Genomic DNA, 12,367 nt, shown 5'->3' with positions numbered 1-12,367 from the left:
CGGACGTACTGCAGCAATAATGTGGCCTGCGATTGTGAATGTAGACTTAAATCCATGGTACCATTAACATCACAATGCTTCATATTCCTGTTCAGGATATATGCACCTATACCTGTGGTATTACAGATATACTGGTGTCAATCATTTCAAAATATCATTTATAATCACAGTATCATTTGAACGGTATTGTCTAGGAGTTAGTAGAGATCACTCCAGGGCTGTGAAATATACTAAAAGTGCACTAAAAGCAATTGAGGGTTCTGGGAAAACACCCAGCCTGGGGAGAACCCTTAGTCTATCACATTTATGAGGTCAGAACACTGAAGAGCTTATGGCCAAGCACTAATGCAGGATATGCTCGAATCGGTCAAACGGTGAAAAAATAAACTTGAATTCTTGAATGGGTCTTAGAATGGGCGATCGATGGGTTTTTAGTTTTAACTCAAACTACATAAAAATCATACTCTTAAAGACAGGCCAGTATATGACTTCTAACCCTTTACAAACAATATTTTTCAAGTATAAATTGTTGTTTTGTTTGTTTTTTTTTTACCCCCCAAACCAAATGAAAATACTTAGTACACATACAAACAGAATTATCCTTGAATAGAAATGATCAATCAGAAATATTTGAAGAAAAAAGAAAAAGAAAAATATGTTCTGTACACTAGAAAACAGTGGAAATGATTCAGTCATCACAAAATATCACAAAGTTAGCTGAAGAGAAATCCAGACAAAAACAAAAAACACTGGTCACCATCATTCTGATTCATATATATATATATATATATATATATATATATATATATATATATATATATATATATATATATATATATATATATAAAAAATTTTAACCACCCCCAATTCTAATTCTGACTAAGTCTTTATGTCCTACCAATAAAATAGTTCAGGTCATGTTTCTTTATGCTACTCTATATCTTGATTTGATCAACTCGGAGCTGTTTATGTATGGCATCACTATTTTAAGGCAATGGCCACCAACCCTGTTCGTGAAGACTTTAGCTCCAACCATAATCATTCCCACCTGACCGTCTAATCATTGCCTTAAGAAATTCTTGATCAGCTAAAGCAGGTGTGTTAGATTTTGATTGGAGAACCCTAAAGGAAGCGGGTTAGTGACCACTGTTTTAAGGCATTAATAGTCCACACTGTGCATTATATCATTATATCCTGTACGTCATTTCGTCAGAGGTGGAAACCCATCATTATCAAATTTATGATGTCGACTGGAATCTTTGTACTCGTTGAATCGTACTCGTTTAAATAATGTGTCTATTTTATTAGTTCATTTGTGAACGAATGTGTCCATGGATTTTTATTGATTTATTATGGGTAAAGGGCTCTCTGGATATAAAAGGTTTGAGAACCCCTTCTGTGTGTGACCACAGCACGCACAGTTCTGTTTACTATAATTAGCCGTTATTCTGAGGAACGCACCCTTAGAGCCTGCAGTTCCTCAGAAATGTTTAGTCCGCTCCTCCACACTCTGGCTAACAGCTGCTCGTTTAGAACTTGAGTGGAAGAGAATAAAGCTGGAATGTTTGATGGTTGCCAGGTTCAAATAAATCACATAGGGGTGAAAAAAAGTTTCCATAAATTACATCAAACAACTGCATGGCCAAACAGTGCGAAACTTTAACAGAGTGTGATAGAGTGTAAATATATTTAGGAGACCAATGTCATGGAGTTCTTTCATTCTGTGTCTGGGTTAGTTAATGTTTTCCACCTGGATGGGGAAACGTGCGCAGAACTAGAGATTTTACAGGCTGAAAACCTTGTGATGACAGGAAGTGGACAGGCAGTTGGGAGAAAGTGAAACATCGTGGATAAATAGTGGTCATGGATTCACTCACGCAATCGTCAGTCCACAGGATAAAGATCAGGGTGAGGTGAGGTGAGGTCAGGAGGTTGAGGGTATCGCTGTGGCTTTTAGATGTAAACTGGCTGCTCCTGGGCTGTCAACAGGCGGTACATGGCAGCAGGCATAGTCTTCATGTGAATCTGTTTCGAGACAAAACACAAGACGTTATACACCACTGTCACACAGGAATAGCGCGGGATGTACAGGACACACAGAAAAGCAACATGGTTCCAGTCCCAGTTGGAATGCTGAGAAACAGATTGCACACAATGCCACATGTTTACGTGTAACGTGTTACACTGCCTTACCTCGCCGACTGCATTGGACAGAATGTGTACAATCTTCTCGTGAGGAGTCGCCACCACGCTCTGGCCATTGATCTCAATGATGCGGTGACCGACGCGCACGCCACCTCGTTCAGCTATCCCCCCTCTCATGAGGCTGCAAATCTAATGGCCGGACAAGAGGACAGAACACTTGAACATACGGAGTGGAATGACTAAAGTGCTAACAAAAGGTCTGCAGTAGTGAGACATTAAAGCGATACTTCATACCACCATTTTCCAACCTAATCTCAACTGGATCTGTACTTCGTTAGAATTCTGCTGCAGTCAACAAGTCACATCAACACATTTCTTGGAAAAAACAAACAAACAAAAAAATACAGCTCTGTCTCTGGCAGCATGTCCCCAACACTCCGACTCCTCTGATTATTAACACCTGTATCTTGTTTCATTTGTTCCACAGGACTGTGTATTTACCCACAGTGTAGTGACTCAGTTTATGGAGCCATGCAATTTTCCAGGTTTACATGTTTACTCTTGTTTGTTATCTATCTTCCTGTTGTGTTGTTAGTTTAGCCTCTTGCTTAGCCATTAACATCTCGTGTTGTTTGACCTCATCTGTAGCTGGGGTGCAATTAGCGTAGTCATTAGACTTAGCCATTATTAGTCTACTTCCTCTTTTGCTCTTGCTTGCCTCATTATATTTTTGGGCTTAGTAATTGACTTGGCTTAGCTTAGCCTAGCATTTCATTTGTTACTAGGACTCTTTTGCCCTTTTGGATATTTACTGGTATCTAGTATCCACCCCCATTCAGTAAACCCTAACCTTAACCCTAACCCTGCCCGTAGTGTTGATCCTCGGTCTACGCTGGGTCATTACATTTACTCACTTATAAATGGGGGTCTACAGGCAGATGTTGAAATCTGGCAACACAAGATTCAATATGTAACTAGATAACAAACTCCAAACTACAAATATCACAATTTAAAGCCTAGTTCCCACTGTACTGACGGATGCCGGACAACGCCGACTTTTAAAAGTTAAAAGAACCGTCATGTTCACGCTGCCCTAACAGACACCAACAAACTTTTTTTTACAGTCAGTCAGACTTGTTTAAAAAAGGATGATCCTTTTACCAAAATGTTACTGCTACTAGTGTCTTTACATGTCGTTCTTCACCTGAAAAGGCAATGGGTGCAACAAAAGAGGTTGTGGGTGAATACTTGGTTGTTGTGACATAACGGACAGGGCGCTTACTTCAATTGATGCAGAGAACTGCGGACAGTTCAGAATTTTGCTCAGTTTGCCCCCAAGCACTTCCAACACCTCAGAGAAAGGCCTCTTAAGGTAGGCCAAACTAAGACCATTATTAGATCAAACATTATGAACAATATTTTTAAACAACACATTGATATATAATTTATCCTCATTTTTTGCAGATTCATGCAGAAATCTGCCATTTTACCCACAACAACAATTTAGCACGCCTCATCGTCACGGCAACGGTTCGTGCCCAGGTCAGATTATGTCAGAGTTTGTTGTTTTTAAATAAATAAATAAATAAATAAATAAATTTAAATTCATACCACACTGCTCAGACATTCCACATTCAAACTCCGACCACGGCCAGCAGATGTCGACAGGGTTAACACACTGATCTGACGAAACCCGACAAATGTGTTTGTTGGCGTTGGTCGGCATCCGTGCAACACAGTGTGATCTAGGCTTAATGATACGGATCGTACGATGAGACTTACTGAGGCCTTGGAATCAGAGGGATGAAACTGACCTGGCAAAGTTAAGCGCTATGACTGGCTCGCATTTATACTTGTTTTGGTACTCTATAAATGTACAACTGTTTTACACCCTAACGTCACTGGCCCCTCTCTGGTTCCAAACCTTTGTTATAATGGAAGTCTAAGGGCAGTTGTTGAATTCTGTCAATAAACAGTTATAGGATAAGACAGATATGCGAGAAGCTTTTCTACCGACGATTTCCTTATTGAGTTTTATCCAACATTGGAACACAAAAAAGTACAGTATAGTAAAAAGTACTTCCAGTTACTTAATCTTTCCATTTCTGTAGAGCTCAGATAACTGTGGATATTTGCAGACATGGTTTAACTTCCAAAAAAAATCATGAAAAGGTTTTTCATTTTTCACTCTGTACAAAGAGAAATTGTGTGTATTAATGGTATGTATGCTACGGCTGCAATAGGTAGATATTAGGTTGAAAGATACTGAAGTATTCCTTTAAGCAAATACCCACAATGCCATTCTGCACGCTGAAGCCCAACTGGTATCTCAGGTCTGGCCTTCTGATGAGCACAGTGGTGACTGGTGGGCATCTCACAATGTTCAGCTTGATCCTGGACTGGTTCTTCAGCCCCTGGGGAATAAGGCACACCCCATGACAGGAAATAAGTCCACAATTTTACATCATTGCTTCAATTGGTACTCAAGGCTTGGTGCAGCAATGAGTCCAATGACAAAATAACTACAGAAAAAAAAATTAATTGTAATTTGACGTGAGCAAATGACAATTTATCGATAGAGAATATACATACGTTAAAATATATTCCCATTAAAACATGCAAAGCTGTGCACCTTGATGATGCTCTGGCAAGTGGAGAGAGGAAGTCCAACCAGACTGGTGCCATTGATGGACATGATCTGGTCTCCAATATTCAGTCTTCCAGATTTTTCTGCTGGCCCAGCATGCATCATGTTAGCAATGATGACTGTAGGAAGGATGGAGCCCCAGCCTGACTCTACAATCACCACTCCTAGGATCTCTCCTTTCTGCTTCTCTATGTAAACCTGAGCAACACATACACATACGTTCACTTCACTATAGCTCACTAGTGGCAGTCAGTGACTTTCGTCCTGTAAACAAACAGCATTGTTCACTTACGTCTTTACAGTTCTCTGACTTCGAGAAGTGTACTAGGTCATCGTTGTACATGTCCTGTGTGTTAAGGAGGTCACTGTACTCTTTCTGGCTCAGGTCCTCAGGGTTGATGCCGTTGGCGCGCAGGAATTCCTGATATGCTACACTGAAGGCCTGGCCAATGGACTGTGCTATGAGTTGGGCCTGAGGACAAAAAGAAAAGTAGAAATTATAAAAATGTACAAACAAACCTTCTGGTATCATTTTTCTAGCAAAGCTGTTCTTCTGGAGTTTTAGCTGACATTCAATCACTAGAGCAATACAGTAAAAACCAATTCCAGTTATGCTTTCTGTAAGGTTTCATGGTATCCATGCTTTGAGCTGTGTTTACTACATTGGTAACGCATAGCCAGGTCTAACTGACCCCACTCCCAGAGGGAGGAACCACCAATACAAAGGTTACTGAAGGTTACTGCAATACTAGTCAAGATACTGTTTAGTGGTACACGTGACTGAATGTGGAAATGCCCAACGCTTTCAATGCACCAATCGCATCAAGATGCTATAGTGTGTCATGTTACAATGGTGTGTATGTTATCAGGTAGCGACTATGCAAATGACTATCATTAAGCCGTAATGCATATATACACTTTTTTTCTAAAAGAAATCTAAAAGAGATTCCAGTCACGGATGTCCCTGATGCCACTTGATTTCTGATATTAAGTTGATTAAAAATGCTGCCATCCAACACAAGTGTTCTTTGGAAAAGGTCACGTTAACGCTTCATTAAAAACTGGACTCACATCTTCAGACTCGAACACGTGACAGATCATCTTGTACTGGCGCTTTTCATCTTGGGCTGGATCAGACGCCTCCATGTTCTCCTGAGAGTCGGAGCGAGGCATTCTCCTCCTGGCCATCAGAACCACAATGTTCCCGATGTCCGCGATGTAAGAAATGGTCCTTAATGGGTGGTCCATCATGGTCTCCTATAGAATACAATAAAAGGCTTAGATTAACATCAGTACAAATGCACCGACAATTAGCCAAGGTGAGCTGCAGCATGACTTTGTATAGAGCATAACGTTTTCTCGGCATGATGTTAGAGCCGAATGAAAATGTTCTTCAAACCATGTACAAATGCCTTAATCGTTCTGTTGTTTGAATAAGACCTTTATTTGAATCTAAATCTGTTGCCTATATACATGTATATGCGTGTGTGTTTGAGAAACTGTTGAGCTCCTGGGATTTTCACTGACGACACCCTGTGAGCAGCAATTCTGTGGGTGGAAACACCTCATTGATGAGAGAGAGCTCAGGAGAGGATGGCCAAACTGGTTCGAACTGCTGCCAGGAAGGCTACAGTGACTCAAATAATCACTCTTTACAACCATGTTGAGCTGAAAAGGATCTCGAAAAAAACATAACTTTGAGGTGGATAAGCTACAAACGCAGATGACCACATCGGGTTCCACTTGTTAAGCGAGAACAAGAATCTGACGCTACAGTGGGCACAAACTCACCAAAGCTGGACAGCTGAAGATTGAAAAAAAAACAGGCAATGTTTCTCCATTTTCCACCTCTCCATTTTCGGTGAACCTGCGAATTTGGACCAAACCAAAACTAACTCGCACGTAACGAGTCATACTTTTTGTCCTTTTAGAGTTACGTTTAATGTTGTGCAGTTCATAAGGAAAAAAAAATGTAGCTTATCATGTTAGCAAGAAACCACAAGTCTGCATTAGAAAACATACAGCTTGTTACAAAGTGCTGACATCGGAGACTCCTTCCAAAAATCTTAAATAAGGTCTCCTTACAATCAACCTCACATCGACAAGCGCACACATTTTTTAATCAGTTTGTGTCAAGCGGCTGCTATAAAAGAACATCGAAACGATAACGTATTCGAACAAGTGTATTAACGTAAACCTTGCAGCTGGAACTACAGTCTGAGACGCTGTTAGAGAAAATGAATCACAACCTTATGACCAATCAGATTCCAGTATTAAACAGTGCTGTCGTATAAGCGAATTTAAATCCTGAACTGCGGAGTCCTTATTATAAGGACAATGTGCTCTACTTATTCATTAGCATGGTTACACAGTAGACTTTTGTTGTGTTCTGGAAAGAAGAGGACCTCGAGTTAAATTACCTGAGAGTCAGCGTTCAACATTTTGATTCTTTGAGTGGAAATGAAGAGATCCACCTCTGTCATGGGCTGCGTCTCGCCCTCAGGGGCCTGCTGACACAGAAATAATTTCACTGACCATCAGTCTCTCACCTCACACTCACACACATGCATGCACACACACACACACACACACACACACACACACACACACACACACACATACCATTGAAAGAAAGACAGAAACACTGGCAGATATAAGAGAAGGTTAAAATAACGGTTAATACGAGGCCCAGATGTGCAGTGAAGGAGAACTGTAAGTCCGTTTCAGTGACCTTGTTTGCATGCTTTGTAAAGAATATGGCTTCTTTCCCAGTCTGGGCTCAAATGTCTAACCAAGTATAACAATAAATCTCCTTCAGTAGAAACTCTGCAGCGTTTTCATGGACGCCAGGCTGGTGTTAGTGCGGCAGTGGTTAGTGTCATCCTTCATTTAAACGGTTTGTTTAGTGTTTGTGTGAGTGAGACAGAAGAAATGGAAGGAATAACAGAGCCATCCACTACTGAACAAATACATGAGTGGAATACGAAACATCAGAGGGCCAGGGGCGAGGAAAAAAAAAACACCACCACAAACACAGCGTGTCACTTTAGAAAGAAAAGAGCCCCAAAAAAGCTAAGAATGTAGCAGAAACCCACATTTTCTGCATCCAGCAATAAATAAATAAATAAATAATAAGGCTTCCACTATCTTTACTCTAGCAAGTTTTGGATTCATGTCGGACATGAAATGAAAACAATGCGTGTACAAGCATCACAGACAAATATCTGACACAAAGGGTTACGACTTGTTGCTGGATTCAGAAATACAGCAAACAAGAGAATGGCAGGAACTGAAAGTGCACAAGCAAAAAAGAAAAGGAGGAAAAGATAGATGAGAGAGAGAGAGAGAGAGAGATGAGAGAGAGAGAAAGCAAAACACCAAACGGATGATGATTTACTGCACCTTCTTCCTGTTTTTGGCTAATTTCTGGGCCGTCTGCTTGGCATGGAACAAACAGAGACAGGAACATGGTTAGAGTGGCACAGAGCCCAGATGACCGAAGCTATAATGCTGAATGTGTGTGTGTGTGTGTGTGTGTGTGTGTGTGTGGCCACCTGTCACCTGCCATACACACAAACCAAAAATTCCCTGTTTCAATAAAGCAGCACCTGATATCCCTCAGTAATAGAGGCACTAAAAAGTGTCTGCAACTACAGTGGACATTTCAAATAAAATATGATAATCAAATCAAATGTCATTTCAAACATTTTGTACTGTACTTGCTCTTTTGCTGATACTCCTTTCAGACTTAATTCTCCTCTCACCACAAGGTGGCCTACTTGCCCTTTCCTCAAAATGTTTAGTTGCTCTTACATTACATTACAGCACACTATCAAAAAGTGCAGCTGCACAAAGCAGCATGAAATCTGCTGCGAAATTCGACCGAGAGTGAGCGACACTGTGTCATGAATGTTGCTTTTAATTTAATTTTATTTTTTTTATTTAAAAAGATACCACACGAGGCGATTGAGCTATGAAAGAATGTCGCAGAACATGAATAATTAATGGTTGGATGCAACTGTTCTCATACAGCCGTATATAAAAGAACAGGGCTGGGTTTCGAGGAGTTATGGCAGGAGACCAACATAATCCGACAGCAACGTTATAGCGGAGGATTCACCGTGCCGTGATAAGAGGAACCAAAAATAATAATAATCAAATGCTGATAAATCCCTAAATCAATTTTTTTATAGAAATGGGACATTTGTGTCACTAGTCAAAGGTACAGTAATGCTTAAGGGAACTGTCAGATACATAAATAACAAGTAACCTGGCCCACTTAGAAGTGGAACATCACGCACCACCTTGGTGGAGAAATAATTCAGCACAGTGTTCAGATGGGCTCCTTCAGCTGTGAGATCATCAGGGTGGGGTGCCATTTATTATTCATCACCACCTACTGTACTAAGCCAAGAAGGGTCACAGCTCTGTTAGGATGCTGCATTTTCAATGTGCCACTTCAGTTTGCAGTAAGCAGGAGGTCAAAATAGCGCATTTGAATTATTATTATTTTTTTACTAAAAGTGAAATAATGTGAACAGGAATACTTATGGCACTCGGGTTAATATTTAGGTCATTTTGATCTGAGAGAAAGGTTATAGTATAGTTATGTTAACACCTGACATAATTATGATGACTTCTCTTTCAAATATATTTCTGTTTGTTTGGCTGCATGTTTTGGATTGTATATGATGATTATTTGGGGCTTTTTTGTTGTTGTTGTTGTTGCTTAAAACAGACCTTGAGTTTAAAGTCCCCATGAAATCAAAATGGAAGTTTTGTGACTTTTCGTATGAATACGTATAGTACGAATATGCCTTAAACTAAATGAAAGCTAAAAGCTATTGGCTATTTAAAAAGGGGAGGAGCCACGCGATTTGTCCCACCCTGACTTCCTGTTTCAGTGGAAATTAAGTCAACACATCAAATAATGCGATGCGTTTCAAGGCACTTCACAGGGACTTTATATAAATTATCATTATTGTTATTATTAAAATGTTTCTTACATTTTTTTGATACACTCACTATTTAACTTGTTTTGTAAATAGAAATAGTTTTCCTTTTTTTTTCCTTTTCAAATAAGGTTGAATGCCCAGTTTGTACTCTTTTTTTTATTTTTTGGACTCAGTTTTCTAAAATTTAAAAACTGTAACATAAGAGTCTTAAACATTTAAAAACAATTTAAAAAAAAACTATGACTTTGTAAATCTGACACAAAATGGTCATTTTAGTCAGGTGACATCAGGAGGATACCACAGCCAACTTCCAACATTCCCAATTTTTAAAACATCTTTATATTTTTTTCATTAGTATTTAACATAAATACTAACTGAGGAAAATAGGTGCTACTGGGTATAAATCTTCAATACAAAATAAAAAAAATTGCATTGTTATTAAATCAGAGGAAACCATCTGTTTCAGGCAACCATCTACTGTTAAATAGCTAATGTAAAATATTTATCATAAGGCAACATAAGTGAAATTTAGTAAATACTATAATGCTGCGTGACAGAGGCTGATGGACATTCAGTATCAGCTCAGTGTGTATTAACATTAGAACGGTCAATGTTCATGCTGTGGCTTTTAGTTGGGTTTTTACTATAATTCCAATTCCTCTGGTTTTTTTTGTATATTAATCTGCCCTATAAATTCTGAGCATTTTTGTAGTGACTTTTTAATTTTTTTTTACTTTCCCCTCACTCTATATAGCAATATCTGACACCCTGATTTATTACATTGTCAACACTTTATAGTTCATTGGACTTCACGTCACATTTGCATTATAAATTCTACTAAAACACAGATGCTCTGATGATGAACCTTGGAGAAGTAGGTGCTAGTTACTGCATTTTATACGATGGACAAAAAAATGCTAGGATGCCGATGGAAGAAAATGCTGAGTCATGTAGCTGACTGAAGGAGTAGGTGCTTTATGTTACAGAGGGATGAAAAGGGAGAAGGTGGCAAATGTCTGTAGACCTTTGGGATGTACAACTTCATTACTATTCCACATAGGTGTGTGAGGCTTAAAGACAAGCAGAATCACAAAAGGATTATAAAGATCTCATGGAAAATTATCGTAAATTATTATTTATTTTTTTGTGATATTTAAAGGTAACTCGTAATTTGTTCTTTAATATTTTCCCACCTTTTGATATTTTGTTTAAAATTTTTTTTTAAAAAATCACAAAAATACTCTGCTCTCATGGATATCAAACAATTGCAAACTCATTCATATGAGAAAAATATATTCACCTGGGTGACTAGTAACAGGAAATTGTTCAAGCATGACTTCTTGTTTTACAGGGGTATAAATATGAGGTAACACATAGGCCAAATTCCCTTAATCATTCGTAACAATGGGTAAGACCAAGGAATATAGCTGTGATGTGCGGCAAAAGGTTGTTGATCTTCACAAAATGGGAAGTGGCTATAAGAAAATAGCACAAGCATTGAAAATGCCCATTTCCACCATCAGGGCAATAATTAAGAAGTTCCAGTCAACTGGAAATGTTATGAATCTACCTGGAATTGGATGTGTGTCTATATTGTCTCAACGCACTGTGAAGAGGACAGTTTGAGTGGCCAAAAAATCTCCAAGGATCACAGCTGGAGAATTACAGAAGTTAGTTGCATCTTGGGGTCAGAAAGTCTCCAAAACTACAATCTGAAGTCACCTACATCATCCCAAGTTGTTTAGAAGGGTTTCAAGAAAAAAGTCTCTACTCTCATCCAAAAACAATCTAGAGCATCTTCAGTTTGCCAGACACTACTGGAACTTCAAATGGGATCGGGTTCTATGGTCAGATCTGATTAACATCTACAGATATTAAATGAAAACGGGTGAAAAAGGGTGCAAATAATTGCTGCACACATGTATTTAACATTTCATTTAATATACATATTTTTACAAACCTGTGTTTATGTAATTTTTTGTGTTAATGTGAATTTTTTGAACAAAAGATCAAAAGGTTAAACAACAAAGACAATTCTTCACAGACTTCTTTGCTCATATTTATCAAGGGTGCCAATATATGTGGAGGACACTGTATAAATATTTCTCCTGACTATCTCACCAGCAAAAATTTGTAAGGTTTTCTATCCTCAAACACATGCTACATCATCAGCATTGTGAAATACTTAAGGCATCTCATTACGCAATATTTAGGTTATGACTTATTATATAGAAAAAGTCACAGTCGTTAATCGTCTCTCTTCATTTGTCCTCAAAGTGTCAAACTGAAATCTCTTTATTTCTGCTCCCTTTATCATTAGGATCTTGCTATGGTGTTTTGCAGAAATGAGACTAGAAAGAGTTAAAGTACACGCAAGTTCACTCAGATTTTTCACCCAGATTTTGAGCAAGGAGACACGTTCTCTGCTCACCTTTATGCGACTGACAGCCTCCTGAGCCTGCATCATGCGGACGTTCTTTGAAGGTGTCTTGTCTGACAGCAGTTGCGTCGAGCCCAGATAGTTTGCGGCAAAAATGATGCCGTCGATAAGGTCCTCTGGGTCGCACGGGCCTGGAACTGAGACACGAGACAAGGAAGATTCCCCAGAGTGAGTCAAAAT

At 39.0% G+C, this 12,367-nt stretch overlaps 1 protein-coding gene across 5 annotated transcripts in view; it reads right to left on the bottom strand.

The window, feature by feature from the left end:
• Positions 1–868: 868 nt before the first annotated feature.
• Positions 869–12,367, bottom strand: part of apba1a (amyloid beta (A4) precursor protein-binding, family A, member 1a) — a 56,852-nt gene continuing 45,353 nt past the window's right edge. For 2 of the 5 annotated variants that reach the window (XM_053654128.1, XM_053654130.1), the window contains exons 6-14: positions 12,179–12,324; positions 8,195–8,227; positions 7,213–7,302; positions 5,864–6,049; positions 5,085–5,264; positions 4,778–4,990; positions 4,440–4,559; positions 2,194–2,334; positions 869–2,025 (exon numbers count right to left, since the gene is read on the bottom strand). In XM_053654128.1, coding sequence (XP_053510103.1) covers positions 1,954–2,025; positions 2,194–2,334; positions 4,440–4,559; positions 4,778–4,990; positions 5,085–5,264; positions 5,864–6,049; positions 7,213–7,302; positions 8,195–8,227; positions 12,179–12,324 — 1,181 coding nt within the window. In that variant the 3' untranslated portion in view covers positions 869–1,953. The remainder of the gene's footprint in view (positions 2,026–2,193; positions 2,335–4,439; positions 4,560–4,777; positions 4,991–5,084; positions 5,265–5,863; positions 6,050–7,212; positions 7,303–8,194; positions 8,228–12,178; positions 12,325–12,367) is intronic. The other 3 variants (XM_053654129.1, XM_053654132.1, XM_053654133.1) reach the window with 2 other exon arrangements.

Source organism: Ictalurus furcatus, chromosome 22 (assembly GCF_023375685.1).
Source record: "Ictalurus furcatus strain D&B chromosome 22, Billie_1.0, whole genome shotgun sequence".
Classification (NCBI taxonomy): domain Eukaryota; kingdom Metazoa; phylum Chordata; class Actinopteri; order Siluriformes; family Ictaluridae; genus Ictalurus; species Ictalurus furcatus.
Note: the sequence above shows the minus strand (reverse complement) of the source record. Positions and strands in the feature narration are given on the sequence as shown.